The sequence below is a fragment of the Eurytemora carolleeae genome, unplaced genomic scaffold (assembly GCF_000591075.1).
Source record: "Eurytemora carolleeae unplaced genomic scaffold, Eaff_2.0 scaffold1579, whole genome shotgun sequence".
Taxonomy (NCBI): domain Eukaryota; kingdom Metazoa; phylum Arthropoda; class Copepoda; order Calanoida; family Temoridae; genus Eurytemora; species Eurytemora carolleeae.
The window spans coordinates 1-24,473 of record NW_019397503.1 but is presented as its reverse complement, the minus strand read 5'-3'; the positions used below and the strand labels follow the sequence as shown (position 1 = coordinate 24,473).

At 32.0% G+C, this 24,473-nt stretch overlaps 2 protein-coding genes across 2 annotated transcripts; one reads left to right on the top strand and one right to left on the bottom strand.

Moving 5' to 3' along the window:
• Positions 1 to 871: 871 nt before the first annotated feature.
• On the top strand, positions 872 to 7,635 carry LOC111714622 (uncharacterized). The gene is made up of 7 exons (XM_023489769.1): positions 872 to 962; positions 1,633 to 1,738; positions 2,358 to 2,405; positions 3,269 to 3,328; positions 5,749 to 5,908; positions 6,569 to 6,642; positions 6,805 to 7,635. Exons 1-7 carry the CDS (start codon positions 920 to 922, stop codon positions 6,914 to 6,916), a joined length of 603 nt encoding a protein of 200 aa, XP_023345537.1. The 5' UTR covers positions 872 to 919; the 3' UTR covers positions 6,917 to 7,635.
• Positions 7,636 to 8,662: 1,027 nt separating this feature from the next.
• LOC111714621 (zinc finger protein 595) lies at positions 8,663 to 13,822 on the bottom strand. The gene is made up of 2 exons (XM_023489768.1): positions 13,581 to 13,822; positions 8,663 to 10,559 (listed from the first exon to the last, which is right to left on the bottom strand). The coding sequence occupies exons 1-2, from the start codon at positions 13,696 to 13,698 to the stop codon at positions 8,968 to 8,970; spliced, it is 1,710 nt and encodes a 569-aa protein (XP_023345536.1). The 5' UTR covers positions 13,699 to 13,822; the 3' UTR covers positions 8,663 to 8,967.
• Between the last annotated feature and the right edge of the window lie 10,651 nt (positions 13,823 to 24,473).

Here is a 24,473-nt window from a genome sequence, read left to right as displayed (position 1 = left end):
TTTAGATATCGAAAAAGTTCATGTTGGACAGGATCTTTTAATGATTAAACAATTGTCATAATTTCTAATCCTCGGTATCTTTGCAACACAATGCCAGAGAACTTATATATTTCAAACTTAGAACGCGGTTAGATCAAATAATTTAAGTTTAAAATATCTAAAGTTTACATATCATCAGGTTGAAAAGATATAGGGATTAAAAATGATTCCTTTGTAGCATATATATATATAAAGTTGTAATCTCTGTTTGTTTGTCCGATCATACTGTGGAATCCATTGACTGATTTGTCTCAAAGTTAATTGGGATATTAGGGAGAACCACGGGAATGTGTTTAGCCTGGTTTTAAGATTAAAAGAAGAGTAGGTCCACTTTTATTACAAAAATTTGGTTTCCTGGTAACATCGACCAATTGCGGGTGTGTAGAATTTAATCATAATAAGTCTGATTACAGATTGTAATCTTTCAGATATAGATTTCCATGGTTATTCAACAGATTGCAATCTTACAGATATATATATCTGGTTATTCAGCAGATTGTAATCTTACCGATCTAGATATCTGGTTATTTAACAGATTGTAATCTTACAAATATATATATCTGGTTATTCAGCAGATTGTAATCTTACAGATATAGATTCTGGTTATTCAGTAAATTGTAATCTTACAGATATAGATTCTGGTTATTCAGCAGATTGTAATCTTACCGATCTAGATATCTGGTTATTCAACAGATTGTGATCTTAAAGATATAGATATCTGGTTATTCCGCAGATTGTAATCTTACAAATATAGATATCTGGTTATTCAGCAGATTGTAATCTTACAGATATAAATATCTGGTTATTCAGCAGATTGTAATCTTACAGATATAGATTTCTGGTTATTGAACAGATGTTGATGTAAAGACAAGAATATAAAATGTATTTCTTCCTTCCCGTCCTAGTTTACACAGCCATAGCAGGTGAACCAATTCTATGATTAGAAATCTTATATTTTTGAGAGTTTAACGGCGAACGAAACGTTTCGTGAAATAAATGCGAAATTTCGCGAAAAATACTTTAGCATTTGTTCTTCAAAATTCCGTATGTTTCGCGAAATTTTCGTGTTTTTTCGCATAATTTCCGTTTTTTTTCGCGCAATTTTCGAATTATGTTTTCGCATTTTGTTCTTAGTTCATCATAAACAAATAAAACGTAAAAATATCATATATTTCCTTGTTTTTATACAGTGAAACCCTTAATAACGAATACATCGAAAGAATTCATCAAATGTCGTATTCTTCACTTTCTGATAATGGAATGTTGCAGATGTTTAGTTTTTTAATTGAATTATTATATGGAACTCTTTAAAACTGTTCCCGCATATTCATGGCTATTTATTTATTTTCGGAAATACTGAAATTTACGTAATATAGTATAAAACTCATTGAAAAATTGTCAAGACGACATTTAATGAATTCTTCCGATGTGTTTGTTATTAAGGGTTTCACTGTACAAAATGTCAGTCTTACAATCCCTTTTTGCCTTATGCATGTTTACTTTACAATAATATAAAGCTTGCTCAAGGCCATGGATTTTCGTTGTAGACCTTGATCCTCCAAAAAATGCGTATTTAAAACTTTCTTTCTTCAGGATCCTACGGTAAATCATCTTTCCTGAAGGTTGGATTGATTGAGGAGCATTTAGACGAAACAAACCTTTCAGAGACTTTAATGCCGGGTGGAGAATCAAGAAGCAGGGAATATTTTCAATCAATAAATCAATAAATTACTCAATTAATTCATTAATGCGAAGTTCATATGTTCATTAATGAAAACATATTTTGATTCCGGATTTAAAATGCGATATGTTGGCTTCACACGGTTAATAAAGGTTTTTACTTATAATTTCACAAAATCGAAAATCTTCTTGAATCCTCGCGCCGGATTTTCTCGTTTTTAGAATATTAAATGATAAAAAAATAGTGTTTTATATTTCCTTGTTAAAATATCTTTTCAAGGGCGATTATTTTATCTTTAAGTTGCAATTGATCAATGAATAATTGAATGTTCACAGATTTTTAGATTAAAATTTGTCAATTTTTAGTTTTATTTACTTTTCCTGATGACCTGACACCTGGATAATGAGGACATCCAATATTTTTTATTTGAAAGGATGACAACATTAAAAATTGATATATATGTATTTCATATTTGAAATACATTTTGTTTGAACAGTTTCAAACTATTCCTTGGTAGTATAAACTATAAATAGATTTGTTTAGAAATGTATGATAATGCATATTACAAAGCACAACATATAAATGTTTATTGTTTGAAAAATTAGATTCTTAAAAATATATTGAAATATTGTTTAAGACGGTGTACGGGAAAACTTTGCTCAACAAACTCCGAAGCTGTCCAAAGGTAGGATTTTAGAAGAGTTCGATAGAATTATTTGATCCCAATTCTGATTCATTCATTTGAGGAAAATGCGTGCATGAAAAAAATAAAAAATACCCAGCAATTACGAACGTTAAATTTTTCAATTTATGCAGAAAAAGAAAAAGAGAATTGCAACTACTAATTTTTCTCTAAAGATCACATTCTTTTTAAAAGGGTAACAAACCATTGATATTTTGGAAATTAGTAGAGGAGATTACATTTAACTAATGTGTATTTGATGTTATTATTATTATTATTATTATTATGCAAATATTGTTCCCGGTATCATAGTTTAATAACAATACAGATAGAACACAGATGTCAAGATTTAGGGGTTTTTCGTTCACAATAACCCCGAGGCAGAAGCCCAAAGGTGGTAAGCGCATGCTCTCTCTCTGTCTTGTAATTCAGCGCGTCATGCGCGTATCTCCTTTGGGCTTCTGACTCAGGGTTATCGTGAACGAAAATCCCCAAAAAAATCTTGAAACGACGATATTTAGTGTAATATCTGTATTTTTATTAATCCATGGCCCGGTAGCTTAACAAATTAACTAATTCCTAGTTAATATATACTAAACAGTTGAGCTGTGTTTCAAGTTTATTGCAATACTGTGAGAACTAGAAAACTGTTTATCAGGAAGACGACATAAAAGCAATACTAATGCGCATTTGACCAGTAACTTATAAAATCACTTATAAATGAAATGGTTCTATGTACACTGCACAAATAATGTAGCCTCATGTTCATTATATTATTTAAAGTCATAACTTGAGTCCTATTCCGGAGTTTTCTGATTCTAACGTAACTGTAGTTGAAATAATGATATCTGTACCCTTGTATTTAGTTTCTTCTCGCCAGCAGTTAAAATATCTCCAACAAGGTTTAGGTCAATAGAGGACTTCAGGAACAGTTTAAACATTTTTTAAAAGATAAATAGCTATAAAGGGAGTGCTTGCGAAAAGTGAAAGGGGTTATATTGAATTTGATATTGATCTCTATATATTTTACTCCTATCTGCTGCATCTATAAGGGGAAAATGCAGGTTGGAAACTTTCTATACATAAGAGAGTAACGTGTCCACGTAAATCCAAAAATATACATTTTTCAACTCAGATTGTAAATAATTCAATTAAAGTATCATTTGGATATTACAAGTTTACAACCCATAAATTTTGAATTCAATTCGATGCAATCGTACATAGTTGACATTTCACAACCTTTTTATAGCGTTTTTAACCATTTTCTCCGTATAGACGCAACAGATAGAAGTAAATTAGTAGCAATCAATATCGAATTCAATTCGATATCAGCCTATTCCAGGGGGATGATAGTTCTCTACCTGTTTACTCACTTACAACCGTTCACTAATATTGATATACTATAGTATAGGCCAGAATCAATGTATAACAAACAAATATGCAGTACGCTCTCGGTATAGTTTATGGCCTATACAATTAGTAAAGGATTAGCGTATATTATCACTCTTTACACTATAACCTCGTTGATTAGCGTACATCATCACTCTATATACTATAACCTCGTTGATTAGCGTACATCATCACTCTTTACACTATAACCTCGTTGATTAGCGTCCATCATCACTATATACACTATAACCTCGTTGATTAGCGTATATGATCACTTTATACACTATAACCTCGTTGATTAGCGTACATCATCACTCTATACACTATAACCTCGTTTGCCTATTACCTTTAATTTTTCCCAAACACTCCCCTTAACATTTTTCCATGCTATTCTGTTTCTAATATTCCTTTCCCTCTTACAGGGTGTCCCACGAAACATGTCAGTATGCAGGACGACTTGAATGTCGTCTTGATTTTTGATATAATGTGCTGCGTTTATTTGTCAACCTAATTTTAGAAGTAAATTACTAGATATAATAATCACAAAATTTCCCTTGTCCTGCCATTTCCAAAATGTGGTCTGCCTTTTTTGTGCTTTCAATATTGCCCGAGATATGAAGAATTTCGTTCAGATTTCGACAATTTTACTATTATTTAACAAAATTGAAATCTGAACCAAACTCTTTATATCTCCGGTAATATTGAAAGCACAAAAAACGCAGACCACTTTTTGGAAATGCCAGGGCTAGGAGAATTATGTAATAATTGTTTTAAGAATCATACATGTTAAAGTAGATAGAAGACTAAATGTCAAAAATAAATTCAAATACCAAAGACCACTTTCAAGTCGTCTTGCTATTGTCATGTTTCGTGGGACACCCTGTACCTAATTAATTATATTTTTTTTTATTCTTCACTTAGTTACTTTACTAAATTTAATATTACAGCTCAATAAGTTTTTAAATTTTAAAGAAAGTCTATTTAAAGGGGGTACCAGTACTAACTACGGACCCACAAACTTCGGACGCTATAACAAAGGTCGGACAGTACAAACGTCGGACTGAGAAAAACGTCGGACGGGTACATTTATAAGGAAAAATGTCGGACTTTTGGTTGAGTTTGAAAAAAAATATCATTGCTACATATAAAAAAATAAATTTAAAATCTCTCGCTTGTTGCGATAAAAATCTTAATAATAAAGTCTCATCCTTCGAAGGTAGCACTGTATAAAACAACAAACTCTGGTGTTTCAATTCCTAAATCTTCGCAACCCGATGTCGTTTAACCTTTAATATTTCAACCTATATTAAATCTATAAGATCAGACAATTTAAATTTGAAAGTATCAAAGGGCATTACCATTAACAGGTTGCAAAGGCATAGGGATGAGAATATTTGAGTTATTGGCAAGAACTCAGTTCTTTTTTATTAGACCAGTCTTAATAAAAAAATCTTAAAATTCAAATATTTTTTTCCTTAGTCCGACGTTTGTACTGTCCGACGTGTTTAAGTCTTAAGTTTGTACCGTTCGACGTGTTTAGGTCCGGCGTTTGTAATGGTACCTTTAAATGGTATAAGTGTAATTTCAAGTCACCCGATCCATGCGAAGATGATAACGGTATCATTGAAAGCGCTGTCAGATCAAGTATGAATTAGATATCAATGTTTTTGATCCTTTAAACGGCTTGTTTTCCTTTGCGGATTCTGTGTGAAAGTGACTTGCGCATTTCTTGCTTACAAGAAAAAATTAAAAGAAATCTCCAGAAATTTAAACACATTTCCAGTCATGAAAACGACGGTATATCTTCCACATTGTTGATCAGAGTTAGGTTTCAAGGGTACCGTTGTAAATCGGATTTTTTCATCTTTGCACAGAGGGTCACTTGAAATAACGCTAACAGTCCTTTTAAGAAATTAAAAAAAGTAAAGATCAGTATTTTTTCAAGTTAAAATTGTAGATCCAGTCGAACATCGTCTTCCACTAAAGATGGAATATCGTCTTCCACTACTAACCGAAAATCGTCTTCCACCAAAGATCGAATATCCTCTTTCACTAAAGACCGAAAATTGTCTTCCGCTAAAGATGATAAATCTGGAAAATCTCTGACTAATCCACAGGAAGGGTTACAGTCTTTATTTTAATTCTTTAACAAATAGAATTAATTAAAATGGAACTTTAACTACAGTAATAACCAGAAAACAACGGAATAGGAAGACGACATTACAGCAATACTTCCGTGCGTTTAATGTTGTTACTAAGCAACTTGTTCGACTCCATATAATCATTTAATTAAAAAACTTATCTGCAGCATTCAATTATCAGAAAGTATGGAATACGACATTTCATAAATTCTTCCGAAGTCTCTTCATACTTGAACTTAATTGTAGTACCTTATTAAATCACTTATTTAATGAAATGATCATGGACTTAATTAGTTGTAATTTGATGCTAAAAGTCATCTTCCTATTCCAGAGTTTTCTGGTCATGACTGTAGTGAGGGGCAGTTATTTCATGTTCGGCTTTTGAGTTGGCTCGACAAAAAAATACGAGGTCTAATTATTTCTTTTGTTGCATTGTGCAATAAATGGTTTAGTTCACTATTTCTTCTCAGATATTTTAGATAAAAAACAAAATTTAGATTTTTCTTATTTCTCAGGTTTTAGAGGAACCAAATAACAACGCAAATGTTAAAAAAACGAATAAAACGCTATGACCAACACTACCCTTCCCCCCCCCCCACACCTTTTGCCTCTCTTGCTGTACAACCCAAAGTCTAGGGAATAAATGAAGAAGAAGAAAATAGATCATTTGTCACAGTTCACAATAAGTTCATAGCATCTAGACAACCAAGGTATATATATATACAAGATGAAGTGACCTGAGTTGCCCGTGGAAAAAAAACCATATTTGAAAAAAATCGAAAAAATCAGATAATTTGGTCCAGCTGTTTGGCCAGCTATAGCTTAATTATAAATTAGTTTTTATACTTTAAACTTTCTACTTTGTATTTTAGGATCCCCTTGCTAAATGGCTGCTACACTCATACTGTCAATATACTTGATCAATGCTGGATTGTTTGTGATAAAACAATCCTGGCCGCCTGCTCTACAAAAATCAGATTTTAACACTAAATAGTGGTAATAATGATGTATAATTTATCAGTTCAACAAAAAAAAACAGATTATAACACGTATAACACTGTGTTAATAATGATGTATAAATTGTCAGTTTAATAAAAATCAGATTATAACAAGTATAACACTGTGTTAATAGTGATGCATAAATTGTCAGTTCAATAAAAACCAGATCATAACACATATAACACAGTGTTAATAATGATGTATAAATTGTCAGTTTAATAAAAATCAGATTATAACAAGTATAACACTGTGTTAATAATGATGTATAAATTGTCAGTTCAATAAAAATCAGATTATAACACGTATAACACTGTGTTAATAAAGATGAATAAATTGTCAGTTCAATAAAAATCAGATTATAACACGTATAACACTGTGTTAATAAAGATGTATAAATTATCAGTTCAACAAAAATCAGATTATAACACGTATAACACTGTGTTAATACTGAGGTATAAATTGTCAGTTCAATAAAATCAGATCATAACACTGTGTTAATACTGAAGTATAAATTGTCAGTTCAATAAAATCAGATTATAACATAATAATGCTGTGATAAAATAAAGATGTGTTTTTACATTTTTATTTTTAAATTAAAATTTTTTACAATATTTTTAAAATAGTTATATAATATCAGATGTATATATTTAGACTATTCTATTTTTCATGTTCTTCATTTCCCTCTTGTTCTTACATCTTTCAATCATATTTTGGCTAATTTTGAAAAAAAATGATTTTTTAGACATCTTTACAGTTTTGCCATGCTTCAAACTGTAGAACCAAGTTAAAGGGAGTGTTCGCGAAAAATGAAAGGGGGTATAGGCTTAATGCGATAAAAAAGCGCTTTTGATCGCTACTAATCTTACTTCTATATGTTGCGTCTATAAGGAGAAAATTGTTAAAATTGTATTAAGCCTATACCCCCTTTCATTTTTCGCGAACACTCCCTTTAAGGTGCCTCCTCTCCTATTTCTACAGTACACACATGTGACATGTGTCAGCAACTGAATTCAACTTGTTGATTCAGCTCCAAACACATATTTCTAATGCATATTCTGTTAGGCTGAAATAAATGGAGGGCGGGAGGGGGACGTCTTCCAAGCCTCCATCTTGAATGTTTGTCTCCATTTGCTAGCAGTTTGATGATTATTTATCTAAGTCTCAAGTTGCAAACGCCTCTGCATCTTAGATTCCTTGACATCTACTTCTTTCCTCGCCATATCACCCATTTTATCTGTAAAAAAAAGTTTAGCATATTAAATGAAATACAAACATTAACTTGATTAATTTTTTTAGATATTCTTTAATTTGTTTAATTGTTGTTATAGTCAAACCATAGTTAAAATGATACAAAATAAACAAAGATTTTTATTGTACAAACTAAAAGAAATAGATCAAATGAACAACAACAAAAAAGTTCAAATAAACAATACAATTTGAGGGAAATCTGACTTTCTTGTGATTAACCTTGGACCTATTACTTTCCAACGCTTTGGGCGAGAATCAGATATTTTTTGACGGGAAATTATATTTTTTGACGTATTTGGCTAAATAATATTTTAAACTGTTTGAATCACAAACTTATAATTGAATAAATAGTCAATGATTGTTTTGGTAAACAATCAATCAATCTATAAATTTGGCTTGTCTGTCTGTTTGCATCCTAAAATTGTCAAAACGACTGAACCGATCTGGCCAACATTTTTTGTGGGATCTCGCGTGAACCCAGGGAAGGTTTAAAATTTAGAAAATCCACGAAATTTTTTTTTGTAGAATCAGCGAAATTTTTTGTTTTTGTTTTATTAACAAGGAGAACCCTCATGCTATTTGTAAACAAGGAGAACCCCATGCTTAAAAATGAAATAAAATATAAGCGCGAAGGGCTCTAAAAGCCTATCAAATGAAAAAACGTACAAATAAAAAACTTAGTTCAGAAATCAATTTAGCAAACAGGGATAAAACAATAAAAAATGCATTTTCATTTTTGATATGTCTCCTCTGATTGCCTGATAAAAGTTTAAACATACATTATTTATTCAAGAAAAACTCTCTTTTTTGTGATATTTTTCAACGTGTTTCTTCAGGTAAATTGGTCTAGTTGCAGCAAACTCGCATTCAGGACATGGATATCTAACTCCTTCGTGTTTACTTTCAACATGTCTGTTCAAATCACTTGCCGCGGTTGCCGCATATTCACATTGCAAACAAGGATATCTAACTCCTTCGTGTTTATTTTTTACATGTTTCTTTAGAGCACTTGTTGTAGTTGCAACAAATTCACATTGCAAACATGGATATCTCACTCCTTCATGTTTATTTTCAATATGAACCTTCAGGCCACCTGCTTGAGTTGCAGTGTACTCACAATGAGGACAAGGATATCTCACTCCTTCGTGTTTACTTTCAACATGTCTCTTTAAATTCCTTGCTGAAGTTGATGCAAAATAACATAATGTGCAAGGATATCTCACTTCTTCATGTATACTTTCAAAGTGTTTTTTCAAATCAACAGTTCTAGTTGCTACATATTCACATAACGAACAAGAATATCTCACTCCGTCATGTATACTTTCAACATGCTTTTTCAAATCACTAGTTCTAGTTGCTATATATTCACAAAACGAACAAGAATACCTCACTCCATCATGTTTAATTTCAACATGTATCTTCAGAGCACTTGTTGTAGTTGCCAAAAATTCACATTGCGAACATGGATATCTCACTCCTTCATGTTTATTTTCAATATGAACCTTCAGACTACCTGCTTGAGTTGCAGTGTACTCACATTGAGAACAAGGATATCTCACGCATTCGTGTTTATTTTTAACATGTCTCTTCAGATCCCTAGCTCTATTTGCAACATGATTACATTCAGAACAAGGGTATCTGACTCCATCATGTTTGCTTTCAATATGAATCTTCAGTTCACGTGGTTGAGTTGCAACATGATCACATTTAGGGCAAGGATATCTTACTCCTTCATGTATATTTTTAACATGTTTTTTCAGAGTACCTGTTCCGGTTGCAGCATAATCACAATGATTACATTGATATCTCACACCTACGTGTTTACTTTCAAAGTGCCTTTTCAAATTTCCTGCTCTAGTAGCAATATACTCACATTGGAAACAAGGAAACTTAACTCCTTCGTGTTTACTTTCAACGTGTTTTTTCAAATCACCTGCTCTATTTGCCGCATATTCACAGAACGAACAAGAATATCTCACTCCTTCATGTTTACTTTTGACATGATCCTTCAGACCCTGTGGTGAAGTTGCAGCAAACTCACATTGAGAACAAGGATATCTCACTCCTTCGTGTTTATTTTCAATATGTGTCTTCAAAGTATCTGCTCTAGTTGCAATATACTCACATTGAGAACAAGGAAAACTTGCTTCTTCATGATTTCTTTTAAAATGTCTCTTTAGATGACTTGCTTTGGTTGCAACAAACTCACATTTTGAACATGGATACCTCACTACTTTATGTTTATATTTAATATGGGTTTCTAGATTGCCTGCTTCAGTTGCAACAAACTCACACTTGTTACAAGGGTATCCTACTTCACACGTTTTTTTTCTCTTTGTTTCAGACTGCAGAGAATCGAATACGACACCCATGTTTACTCCTGAAATAGATCAATTATTATTATATAGTGTTAATACAAATATTATTAAAGCTAAAAGGATGTCATGCACATCTGTTATTATTAAAAAATCACCTATTCCATCAAAACAAATTTATATTTCCTTGTTTTTTTTTAAACTGGTATAGTATATGTTCTCATGTTGCCTAAATCACAATCCTTATCTTCATCTTCATTAATTAGTTAAATGTGAAAATCAGGATCAAATACAGGCTTGCTGTTTTCAACATCCTGTATTCTAGTATTCAATACACCAATATCCCCCCCTCTCCCTCAATTCACCTTGGTGCTGTTTTCAACATCCTGTATTCCAGTATTCAATACACCAATATCCCCCCTCTCCCTCCCCTCACCTTGGTGCTGTTTTCAACATCCTGTATTCCAGTATTCAATACACCAATATCCCCCCCTCTCCCTCCCATCACCCTGGTGCTGTTTTCAACCACCTGTACTCCAGTATTCAATACACCAATGTCACCCCCTCTCCTTCCCCTCACCTTGGTGCTGTTTTCAATATCCTGTATTCTAGTATTCAATAAACCAATATCCCCCCTTCTCCCTCCCCTCACCTTGGTGCTGTTTTCAACATCCTGTATTCTAGTATTCAATACACCAATATCCCCCCCTCTCCCTCCCATCACCATGGTGCTGCTTTCAACATCCTGTACTCCAATATTCAATACACCAATATCACCCCCTCTCCTTCCCCTCACCTTGGTGCTGTTTTCAATATCCTGTATTCTAGTATTCAATACACCAATATCCCCCCCCTCCCTTCCATCACCCTAGTGCTGTTTTCAACATCCTGTATTTTAGTATTCAATACACCAATATCACCCCCTCTCCCTCCCCTCACCTTGGTGCTGTTTTCAACATCCTGTATTCCAGTATTCAATACACCAATATCCCCCCCTCTCCCTCCCATCACCCTGGTGCTGTTTTCAACATCCTGTATTCTAGTATTCAATACACCAATATCACCCCCTCTCCCTCCCCTCACCTTGGTGCTGTTTTCAACATCCTGTATTCCAGTGTTCAATACACCAATTTCCCCCCCTCTCCCTCCCCTCACCCTGGTTCTATGGTAACGCCTCACCATGAACGTAAATTAAAAACTTCTTTTGTTTTACTTTTAAACTTGTTGTACGATCTATATTTAACCCTGCTTAATGAAAAGCTTAAACCTTGTTTATTTTATAACTTACAATTTTATCTGAGAACTGAAGTAAGACGGATTTTTAATTAGTATATAAAGGAAGCACATTGCAATACCATCAATCTTAAACTGTAAACATGTATTATGTAAATATCATATTTACCCCGGAAAATATGAGAAAAGATATTTAATCGGAGGCTTTTTACAGACCGAATCAATATGGTCTTTTTGGACACAACCCCGACTATTTTCTCTACGATTTAAAAGTAAAAGATTTGAAAAATATTACAATAATGTACATTCTTATTTGTATTGTACTAGGCTTCTAGGGCGCTTCGCGCCCATCTTCTATTTAAATTGTGAACATGTTCTTTTTGTTTACATTTAAAAACAAGGAAGAAATTTTTTTTGCGGATTTTTGAAAAAAATTCGCGGATTTTCAAGAATTTAATTTTTTTTTACAAAATTAAAAAACCTTTAAAGCACATTTTTTTCAAATTTTTATAATTCATAAACCTTCCCTGTGGTCACGTGATGTCCTACAAAAAATTTGGGCCCGATCGGTTCAGCCGTTTTGACGTTTATTGGATACAAACAGACAAGCCAAATTTATATATAGATTTACTGTATATGTGAACGGTGTACATGTAACCGGTGTATCCTGATCTCGTCCTTTATTAAAATTATGTTAAACTATATGATTGATTGATTGTGATGGATGAAGTTGATTTTTGATGGTCTTGCTTAGAAATTATTAAACCATGTTAACTGGTTCACGCTGTAATTTATTTTCAGTTGCCACCGTGAGAGGTGGATTTCCAAGGTAAGAAATGCACACTTGTTATTTTGAAAAAAAGCTTGTTAAAAAACAAACTTAAATAGAAAAGTCGTCTTCATTGAAGATATTTAACTATATAAACCGTTAACATTATTTTTATGTATAAATCAGATTATTTGAGGAAACCATTAAATATTGGTCTACACAAGTTGAATATACGAGATACAAGAAGTGATGACATTGATCTCTTCTTCAGTTTTCTGTTAATATATACGAGTGTTCAATGCAAAGATGAAATTAAAACACAGTTGCCTTCAGAATAAAGTGGAAATTGAAAGAGAGGTAAAAATAAAGTGGTCTTCAGAATGAAGTGGAAATTAAAGACTGCTTTTTTAATTACAATGGTCTCCAGAAAAGAAGTGGTAATTGAAGACGAAATTGGAAAGATTGTTGTTTCCAGAAAAAAAGGATTACTAAAGACAACATTAAATAAATTGGTTAAGCTAATGCCTTTAAAAAATACCTCAACAAACAAAAGTTTTTATAGTTTTTATTTTAAAAAACAGAAATGCCTAAAAAAGAAGAAGAAACGCCTGAACAAAAAAGAAGTTTTAAAGTTTTTGAAAAACGTAAACGCCTAAAAAAATTTGAGGAATCGCCTCCAAAAAAGAGGAAACAACTATACAAAATTCAGTTAAAATTTTTATTTTTAAAAAAGGAATCGCCTCAAATATTCGCGGAAACGCGTAAGAAAAGAAACGCCCCAACAGAATTAAGTTTAAGCAGTATTTTTTGAAACACCTGAAGGAAACACCTCAACTGTGAATATTGGGAAATGGCTTAACGTTTATTCCAAAATTTCCTAAAATAATGCGAAAATTCAACAAGTCATTTTTGAGGTATTTCCGTGGTGAGGCCTTCCCATAGCAATTTGGGAAATCTAAAATTCCTCCTAAAATATTTTATTTCTCCAAGGCCCAGGGGCATATCCATTTTAAAAATGATACTCCCCCCCTACGCCTCATGTAAATTGTAAAAAATTGAAAGTTTAAATTCTTTTTAAGTTTACCTTTCATTTCTTTATTCTTGGTACATGTATTCTCTACAGTAAAGGATGAAAGGATTTCTTCTAGGTTGGAAACTATCACTTCTTTTATCTTAAACTGATCTTTAATGATATCTGCCATTTTATCTGAAAATAGGGGCAGTGTAAAATATAAAATTGATAGTTTAAAGAAACATTAAATGTTCAATTATCCTATCCATGCTGGGGTACTTGAAAACCAGGATACCCGAGGGGGGGGGGGTCGATTTGACCATACCTCTAAATCCCATGTTTGATGTCTAAATATGTCAAATGATACATCATTGGAAAGCTCTTGTGCTCTTCTTTTAGAATCTGCAAAAAAATAGTAAATTAGCAAATTGATTTTTTTTTTGCAAAATCCAGTTATAAAGTAAAAATGTCCAAAAAATTTTAAAATTTTAATTTTTGAAAAGCCCTTGACCATGCCATTTCTCAGGGGAGACTGGCATTTATTACATTTATATTGTATAAACTTGGAACATTAGAACAGGTGGGGGATGATGTTTCCCACACCTGGCGCCGTTCTCAAGGGGTCCACATTGGGGTCTCTTGTAGTTTTTATTTCATTATGTTCTTTTACGTGGTTCCTTTAAAGTAGGTGGAGGGAAGGATCTCTCCCTTGATGGAATAAATCTCTTCTTTGATGGAAACTATCTCTTTTTTATCTCAAACTCTCCTATATTAAATCCTTCTTTTAATATTTCTGCCATTATAGCTGGAAAATAGATTCAAGTGTAGAATTATATATAATACATACAATAATGCCAATTACAGGATTGCTTAAAACATAATGTTTTGGCAGTTGTTTAAAGGGAGTGTTCGCGAAAAATGAAAGGGGGTATAGGCTTGCGATCAAAAGCGCTTTTTTATCGCATTTAGCCTATACCCCCTTTCATTTTTCGCGAACACTCCCTTTAAAAATAAAAAAAAATATTTAAACGATATGGACTACTAATTATTTACCAAATAATGAAAATAAAAATTCATCCAAAATATCTCTCCGTAAATACATTTTTTTTAATTCCATTTTTAAATATTAATCCGAAGACACACAAGCTTCAAGTAGTTGCAGTATACTCACATTCTAAACAAGGATATTTCACTCCTTAATGTCTTACGTCTTTCTGCACTGGTGGCAACACTCACATCGAGGGCAAGGACATCTCACACCTTGCTGTTTACTTTCAACGTGTCTTTTCAGATCACCTGATGTAGTTGCAATATACTCGCACGTTTTAGTTCAACATGAATTTTCAGAGCACTTGATTTTGTTGCAGCATACCCACATATAGTACAAGGATTTCTAACATCTTAGTGTTTACTTTTAACATGTCTGCTCAAAGCACTCGCTTGAGTTGCAATATACTTACATTGAGAACAAGGATATATCACTCCTTCGTGTTTATTTTCAACATGGACTTTCAAATGACTTGCTTGAGTGCCAATGTACTCACACTAAGAACAAGGATGTCTCACTCCTACATGCTTGTTTTCAAAATGTTTCCTTAGATCTCCCTTCTGAGTTGCAGCATAATTAAATTCAGAACAAGGATAACTAACTCCTTTATGTTTACTTCCAACGTGTCTCTTTAGGTCACTTAATGTACAGTTGCGGCATGAACGCATTGAAAACATGGATATCTTATTCCTTTGAGTATACTTCAAAATGTCTCTTCAAATTAGCTTCTCTAGAGCAACATACTCACATGTGGAGCAAGGATACCTCACTCCTTTGTGCTTAATTTCTACAGGACTCTTCAGGTTACCTAATGTGGATGCAACATACTCACATGTGGAGCAAGGATACCTCACTCCTTTGTGCTTAATTTCTACAGGACTCTTCAGGTTACCTAATGTGGATGCAGCAAACTCACACAGAGAAAAAAAAATATCCCAACCCTTCGTGTTTATTTTTGACATGCTTCTTTAGAACCTTGCCGTATTTGCAGCAAACTCACATTGTGAAAAAGGATATCTAACCCCTTTGTGCTTATTTTCAACATGTCTCTTCAGATTCCTTGTTTTTCGTTGCAAAATTTTTGCCTTGAGAACACAGTAACCTGTCTTGAATCTTCCTGGTTCTCTTTGGTTCAGATTGCAGAGGACCCAATTCGTAATCCTGGGTTTCTTCTGAATAGTTAAAACAAACATTAATTTTAAATATTTCATCAAGTATGTTTGTGCTAAACTTACATATATATATAACATATAAGATATATTTACAATCTATCCTTGCTATTGTAAACAATGATGAATTCATTATAAACACTAATTTTTTTTGCAACTCTAGTGAAATCAAGTAACAAATCCCAAATCTTTAAATAATTCTTTAGTTCAACAAACCTTTAGTTAACTTTACCTAACATAATGGATTTTTAAATCTATTTTTACCCTCCCCTACTTCAGATAATATTTAAAGCGCTCTCACTTAATCTACATTCGATTTTTTTTTTAATCTAATTTTTTTCTTAAAAATCGTAAATTTTTATTTTATCAAAAATCTAGTTTCAAAATGTGGAAATTACACGATTTGTTCTTATTAAAAGTTCAAAAGTTTAACAAGTTATCAGACACCTTACAATCCCCTTCCTACAAAACACAATGCGATTCTATTTTTTAAGAAAATGTAAATTTATCGAGATTACCTTGAATTTCTGTATTTTCCAGCTTTATTTCATGTTCAGGAATATCAACAAAACATGTATCTTCTACGGTAGAGGTTATTTCATATTCCTTGACATCTATTTCTTTCTTTATAATCTCTACCAACGTGTATCTATGTATTTTGTCCCCCCCCCCTTAATATGAGAAAAAGAAAAAACCTGGGAACTATCATTATTCATTAAAAATTGTATATTACGAAATTATCATATTTCTCCCCCCCCCCTTTAAAACTCACAAGTTGAAATACATTCATAACATGTTCAATTAACAAAGAAATAGTTCTTATTAATATATCAAGTTTAATTGATTAATTATTAATATAACAATGCAGACTATAATCAATTACAGGAAAGTTTATATTGTGGAAAACTGAAGAAAAAAAAATTTAGTCAATAATTGCAGAGCCGTAACTGAGGGGGGGGGGGGCGCACATCCCTTCCCTGTTTTCCTACAGGGAGAAATCGAAAATAGCCAGACAATGTTCAGAAATTAAGGGTCACTTAAAATTACAACGCGATGTCCCATGAAACAAATCATGATCTGAAAAGGAAACTTTTAAAAAAATTTTGAAACAAAGGAAGAGGTTAATTAGATACACTGGCAAGTTAATCCTGCATTCGACAATTGTTTCACAATATCTGCCATATTTCATATTGGAAATCTTAGACAAGAATTTTTTTACTTTTTTTACATATTATATGTATTAATGTCAGTATTAGTTTCCAGATATTATTGTTCATTTAAATGCTGTGTTTAAAACGGTTCAATGATATATAATTTTAAGCAATATGTAAGAGATTTGCTTTGACTTGTAATTTTTTGTATCATTTCACAAATTGGGTCTGTCCTAGTGAACGATTGGACCCCCCCCAGCCCCCTCCTATCAATTTTGTACATGACCAAATTAGTATATATTTAGCATTATTTAGGGTTAGGTTAGGTTAAGACACTTTCTGGGCCGAGCGCTTCGGCTAGGATGGGCTATGGGGGCCGAGCACTGCGGCTAGGATGGGCTAGGGGGCCGAGCGCTACGTGGCCACGGGTTAGGTTAAAAGTTGAGACACTTTCTGTAAGATCCATGTACAAAATTGATAGGAGGGGGGGGGGGTCCGAAAATCGTTCTCTAGGAATATACCCACAAATTTAAGGTAAAATTGATGGTTTTTCAGACTGAAAAATAAAAATTTTTCAGTTCAGATGATCTGGAAAAACTGGTAATGTTACATCGTCTATACGCAACATCCCCCCTACTGAACTTCTGAGTGACCTACTAATTTTCCGACCTACTGCAATATTGGGCCTACGCCAGCTGTTTATTTTTGTATTACAGGGTGTCCCACGAAACATGACAGTTGGTGAATAGTTTATGAATGTCATTTTTCCATAATTTGTTGAGTTGTTTGGTACCGGAAAGATCAATAAAAATATTATATGGGAGTCATGTTATATTAATTTGATTTCAAAGTTATAAAAGATAATGAAGTAATAGGTTGTTTTAACTAAAAATAACGATTTTTTAAATGTCATGTTTCGTGGGACACCCTGTATCTGAGGCTCAGGTTAGCTGTTAAGACAATTTCTGGGCCGACCGCTGCGGCTAGGACAGGCTTGGAGACCGAGCGCCGCGGCTAGGACAGGCTAGCAGCTGTAAAACCATGGTGCTAGTAGGTCGGATGTGTAATATAGCGGATTTGGCGTAGGTCATAAGTGGAGTATAGCGGATTTGCGTAGGTCGAAAAATACACCAACGGAAAAAATGCTAGGAACAGCTGACTTTTGTTTGTAGTTATGTAAGACGACATTCATAATTCTCTTTAATGAAATAGCAATATTTTTTTTAAAGAGAAAAATATCTAAATTTTACACTAAAAAAGAAAAGAAAATATGTCTAAGCCTATTTTTGGAGACAAAATTATCACTAGGACACTTTCTAAGTCCAAATTAGAAGTCACAATAATTTCTAAGTCACATTTTTCTTGTTCAATTTTGTTTAAGAGTTTAATTTGTTCAAGACAGATTCTAATTGTCACATCTCTAAGTCACGATGTTTGTTGCTTATACAGTCAATAAGAATGATAAAGTAAGCATTCATGAAAGTTTTTTTCTGTTAAGAGTAAGATTTAAATTTAACCCTTAATATATTTTTTTTAGTAGTAGCCTTAGAAAAGTGTTAAGAAGTTTGGCAATTTAGATATCCTGAGTCATTTGGTCCCGAAAAGTATATGGAGGGGGGGGAGGGGGGGTAATATTTAGATATCCTGAGTCATTTGGTCCCGAAAAGTATATGGAAGGGGGGGGGGGTAATGCATCTTCTTCCTCTTTTGCCAAAACTTGCCCTTTCTAGGGTTTTTCTTGAAAGCATCAAAAATTATTTTGAGGAAATATTTGTGGTGTTAAATCCATCCGAAAAGGACAGGGTAAAGCAATGCTTCCTAATTCTAGTTTTTAATTATTAATAAGTCATTATTTGACTGGAAAGTTAATATTTTCCAAAAAAAGAGTGACTAAGGCATCAAATTTAATTGCTTGTTGCTTTAGATGCTTTCAAATTTCACTTTTGATGCTTTACTACAGGGCTAAAGCATCCAAAGTGTTGAAATTGAAATACAAGTGTTTGAAAATTCTCATGAAGCAGGGGGGGTCACTTTATTTTGCTATTTTATAAGCTGTTAAAAAAAGTCTCAAATTTTTTACGTGAGAGCCTGCAATGTTTGAATGACTGGGTAAAGTATGTAGCTAATTATCGGAAGGTTAATGTAGAAGAGCAGCACTTTAGTAAAATAAGACAATACATAATATTAAAAATAATTTGTAAAATAGAGAAAGATTTCATTTCTGATAAGCATCTAAAAGCACGTGGATTTAACGGTTCTGTCAATATTTCAGAAAGCTGTGATTTTCGATCACAATTTGACCCATTAAACATAATTTTGTTGGTACATGCATCTTGAATGAAAATGTATAAACAATTCCTTAAAGTAAATGATTATTGAATTAAAAACCAAAGCTCGTTTGATTTCAAATAGAAGAAACCGAATGCTGCTCACTCTGGTTAGTCCGGTGTGAAAGGCCATGCAAACTATCTTGGCCAAAAAAAATTTAACCGGATATTCCGGATTCTTGATATTTCTGAAATTTAATTAATTCATGATAATTTCGGAACAAACTGTGTGAATGTTTTCTTGATTTACGTAATTAAACACAGTGAATAAAATATAATACTGTGAATAGATCTTTCTTCTCTCGCTTAACTTTCCCACATATAATGATCAAAATTAAAGAACAAATAACTTATTGAACATCTTCTTTAATTCTTTATTGTAAAAAAAAAAATTAAAAAAAATGTACTAATCCGCAAACATTATTACCACATATTAAAAGCTTATTATGAAATAGTCCACTGAATTCAAAAACAATTATGGAATGTCAACTTTAATCTATCTTATAAAAATAAATATTTAGAATTCAAGAATCTAAAGATTGTATTCATTTTTATTGAATCTTTCTGTACTAGATTGGATTCATGTTAATCTCTCTGTACTAGATTGTATTCATTTTTATTGAATCTTTCTGATCTAGATTGTATTCATGTTTAATGCATTTCTCTGTACTAGATTAAATTCATGTTTATCGTATCTCTCTATGCTAGTTTGTATTCATGTTTATTTAATATCTCTGTACTAGATTTTTTTATGTTTAATGAATCTCTCTGAAATATATTTAAATATTTACTTATCAAAATTTTCCCATGTATATTATCGTATTGATATACATTACAATTGTAACAGTTAACCTGACAGTATTGTTTACATTCATAGCTGGGGGTATTTGTAAACAATACATAGCTGGGGGTATTTGTAAACAAGAGAATTAATACAGATAGAGAAAGAAAAAATAGCACTTAAACGTGTAAATTGTTGAAATGTCACAAATAAAAACAAATATTAAATAGGACAAATTGATTTGCAAAGAAAAGTTTTAATTATTTAAAGATCAGAAATTAATTACATGACAACAAGACATATTTTTAAAAGTTTAACCTAACCTTTAATATAAAATATGTATTTCAAAAATTGGATCTAACGTGTATCGGAAATAAAGAAATATTTTCAAACCTTATCCTGCAAGTATGATAAAATGAATATCTTTAAACCAAGAGTTAACCTGTCATGGATAAAGAAAATTTGTTGAAACCTAGACTTAACCTGTAGGATAAAATATATATTTTAAAATCTAGACCTAACCTGTAGGATAAAATAGATATTCTAAAACCTAGACCTAATCCACACTAAACTAAACTAGTGCGGTCGGTAAAATAGGCCAATGAAAGGCCAGGTACTGTAAAAAGTCTGGCCGAGCCATCAAAGTTGAAATTGAACCGGCATGGGATAGTGTCGGGCCGGTACTTGCCGCGCGTCACTGAGGCCGTTACAGGGGGTTGGTCCAGTTCAAATTCAAATTGACCCTAGTTCACCGTGAACCTGTAGGATAAATATATATTTGAAACCTATAACTAACCTGTAGGATAAAATATATAATTTGAAAGCTAGACCTAACCTGTAGGATAAAATATATATTTTAAAATCTAGACCTAACCTGTAGGATAACATATATATTTCAAAATCTAGACCTAACCTGTAGGATAAAATACATATTTTGAAACCTAGTCCTAACCTAGCTGTAGGATAAAATATATATTTTAAAATATATACCTAACCTGTAGGATAAAATATATATTTTTAAACCTAGACCTAACCTGTAGGATATATATTTCAAAATATAGACCTAACCTGTAGGATAAAATATATATTTTGAAACCTAGAACTAACCTGTAGGATAAAATATATATTTTGAAACCTAGACCTTACCTGTAGTATAAAATATATATTTTAACACCAGACTTAACCTGTAGGATAAAATATATATTTTAAAATCTAGACCTAGCTGTAGGATAAAATATATATTTTAAAATATATACCTAACCTGTAGGATAAAATATATATTTTTAAACCTAGACCTAACCTGTAGGATAAAATATAGATTTTAAAATATAGACCTAACCTGTAGGATAAAATATATATTTTTTTATTTATATATATATTTTAAATATAGACCTAACCTGTAGGATAAAATATATATTTTAAAATATAGACCTAACCTGTAGGATAAAATATACATTTTGAAACCTAGAACTAACCTGTAGGATAAAATATATATTTTGAAACCTAGACCTTACCTGTAGTATAAAATATATATTTTAACACCAGACTTAACCTGTAGGATAAAATATATATTTTAAAATCTAGACCTAACCTGTAGCATAAAATATAAATTTTGAAACCTAGACTTAACCTGTAGGATAAAATATATGTTTTAAAATCTAGACTTATCCTGTAGGATAAAATATATATTTCAAAACATAGACTTATCCTGTAGGATAAAATATATATTTCAAAATCTAGACTTATCCTGTAGGATAAAGATATATTTTAAAAACTAGACCTAATCTGTAGAATAAAATATATATTTTAAAATCTAAACCTAACATGTAGGATAAAATATAAGTTTTAAAATCTAGACTTATCCTGTAGGATAAAATATATATTTCAAAACCTAGACTTATCCTGTAGGATGAAATATATATTTCAAAATCTAGACTTATCCTGTAGGATAAAGATATATTTTAAAAACTAGACCTAATCTGTAGAATAAAATATATATTTCAAAATCTAGACTTATCCTGTAGGATAAATATATATTTTAAAACCTAGACCTAACCTGTAGGATAAATATATATTTTAAAAACTAGACCTAACCTGTAGGATAAAATATATATTTTAAAAACTAGACCTATCCTGTAGGATAAAATATATATTTTAAAATCTAGATTAAAATATATATGATTAACCAACTGCTCTGGAGTAAAAATAAACCTTAAACTAAACCCAATACTGAGTAATGAGCAAGGTAAAAATCTCTGAACCTCGATCAAACGGAAAAGCGCCATATTTACCAGAAAACTCGCTTCCAACTTCTAACTTTCTTAGATTATAAATAAAATGTTAATCTTCAAAGTACGTATGACCAAAACGATTTATCAAGACAAACACATTTGCAAAGATTTGGAAACGAACGACTTTCTTCACAAAGTACGTCTTTGAAAAATATTTTTATATTTTATTGCCATTGGTGTACAAATTGTTTCGTATTTTAAACACTCCTCGGCAGCATAAGCTAGATTGAAACACATTTTATAATTATTTTGATTAATTAAGTGAAAGATTGACACACGTACAGAAAAATATATGTTGTACACTGTAAAGGCTTAAAACGAGTGTCGAAGTGATTTAAAAAAAATACTCTGCTTTTTTCTCTTAGTTATTTTCTATGATTTTACCGGGGTAAATGTACAATTTTATTTCAGAAAGGGACTGAACACATAATTTCAATCGACCATTCATTTTTGGAGAATGTTATAACGTAACGTGAATAAAATAAGTTTTTTTTTAAAAAATAATTTTCGCTGGCATTGGATTTTCGAACATTCCTGGAAAAAGTAACTCTCAGATGATGAAAATACAAAATATTATGAAATATCAACTATTTACTAATGCGTCGAAAAATAATCGATGTTTGTAATATTGTTTGTAATATCTGAATGATTTGTTTGGAATTAAATTGTTTTGTTTACGATCCGAGTTGAATGTTGCATCTTTCTAAATTTGTATGGACACTACGTTCTTCGGTGTTAGTCGTTTTTAACAATTTTCTCCTTATAGACGCAACAGATAGAAGTAAGATTAGTAGCGATCAAACGCGCTTTTTATCGCATTAAGCCTTATACCCCCTTTCATTTTTCGTGAACACTCCCTTTAAGTATAAATATGTAGATATCGGATTCGAAACTATTGCTCGAGCATATCTTGATATTTATTTCGTAAACGTACACAATTTGAATTAATTTAAATGAGCAAATATAAAAATAAATACAAATACAAGAAACAAAATCAATATTAATATAACATTAGGTCGTGTATATAAAATTGATAATATCGTNTATTAAAGATAGATTATAATTATGATAAAAATAACAATAATAAAATTGTTCTTTATTGAAATATTAACATACATAATTTTTCTAAAATATGTCAGAACTTTTTTCTGAATTTTTTTAAATTCATATTTTTATCGGAAAGCCTGGGTTTTGATGAAAACTAATCAATCCAATTTAAACTTTAATTGACGATTTATCCTATCTTCCGATATTAATCAATCAATCAGATTTCCCCCACCTACATACAGTTCTCTGATTGGCCGGCAGGGGGGGAAATTTAAAAGGGCCATTGGGGGATTTAGGGAGAATGGAATTAAATAAATTAAGGGCATTGTACAGTGTACACAGGCTTTTTTATCTGATTTTTTTTCGCCAATTATAATTCTATTCTTGACATATTTAAAAGCACTTCTACCCATATGCCCTTACTTTACGGTGCCCCTGAAAATAAACAGCCCCACTTGTATGTAGTTATAAGCTCATTGACGCTAGATAACCCTTTGAATGTATTTGATGTGCCCCTGAAACTATGAAGCCCCCCTTGAATGAGATTGATGTACCGCTGAAACTATGAAGCCCCCCTTGAATGAGTTTGATGTACCCCTGAAAATATGAAGCCCCCTTGAATGAGATTGATGTGCCCCTGAAACTATGAAGCCCCCCTTGAATGAGATTGATGTGCCCCTGAAGAAGCTTAATTGGTGAATTTTGAAGAAGTGTGACTACTGTTGTGATTGAAGACCTATTAAGCCACACTTCGAACCCTAATCAACACAATTTAAGTCAAGCAGAAGTATGCATTCATGCAGATACAGAGATACAGGATACAGGATACAGAATATACATACTGATACAAAAATCACGTGACAAATATAAAACAAACTGAGTTTAATTATGATGTTTACTAAATACAACTATGTATATATCGTTATGGGATGTTAAGGAGTCTTTAATGATTCTACTCTGGATTCCTGGACTACAAATTTTCAATTAAAAATAACTTTTCATGAAGTAAATAAATTTTCCAAATTTTAAATATTAGAGTGTAGAGTATAGAAAGTATAATGAAGAGTTTAGAGTATTGAGTGTAGGGTGTAGAGTGTAGAGTGTAGAGTGTAGAGTGTAGAGTGTAGAGTGTAGAGTGTAGAGTGTAGAGT

Bases quoted from the DNA above. Each gene is read 5' to 3' on its own strand.
- LOC111714622 (XM_023489769.1), top strand. From the start codon at position 920: ATGTATTTCTTCCTTCCCGTCCTAGTTTACACAGCCATAGCAG. The intron at 963-1,632 runs GTGAACCAATTC...TTCTTTCTTCAG, and splicing joins AGTTTACACAGCCATAGCAG to GATCCTACGGTAAATCATCT. The intron at 6,643-6,804 runs GTATATATATAT...TTTGTATTTTAG, and splicing joins ATAGCATCTAGACAACCAAG to GATCCCCTTGCTAAATGGCT.
- LOC111714621 (XM_023489768.1), bottom strand. From the start codon at position 13,698: ATGGCAGATATCATTAAAGATCAGTTTAAGATAAAAGAAGTGATAGTT. The intron at 10,560-13,580 runs GTAAACTTAAAA...GATCTATTTCAG, and splicing joins CAAGAATAAAGAAATGAAAG to GAGTAAACATGGGTGTCGTA.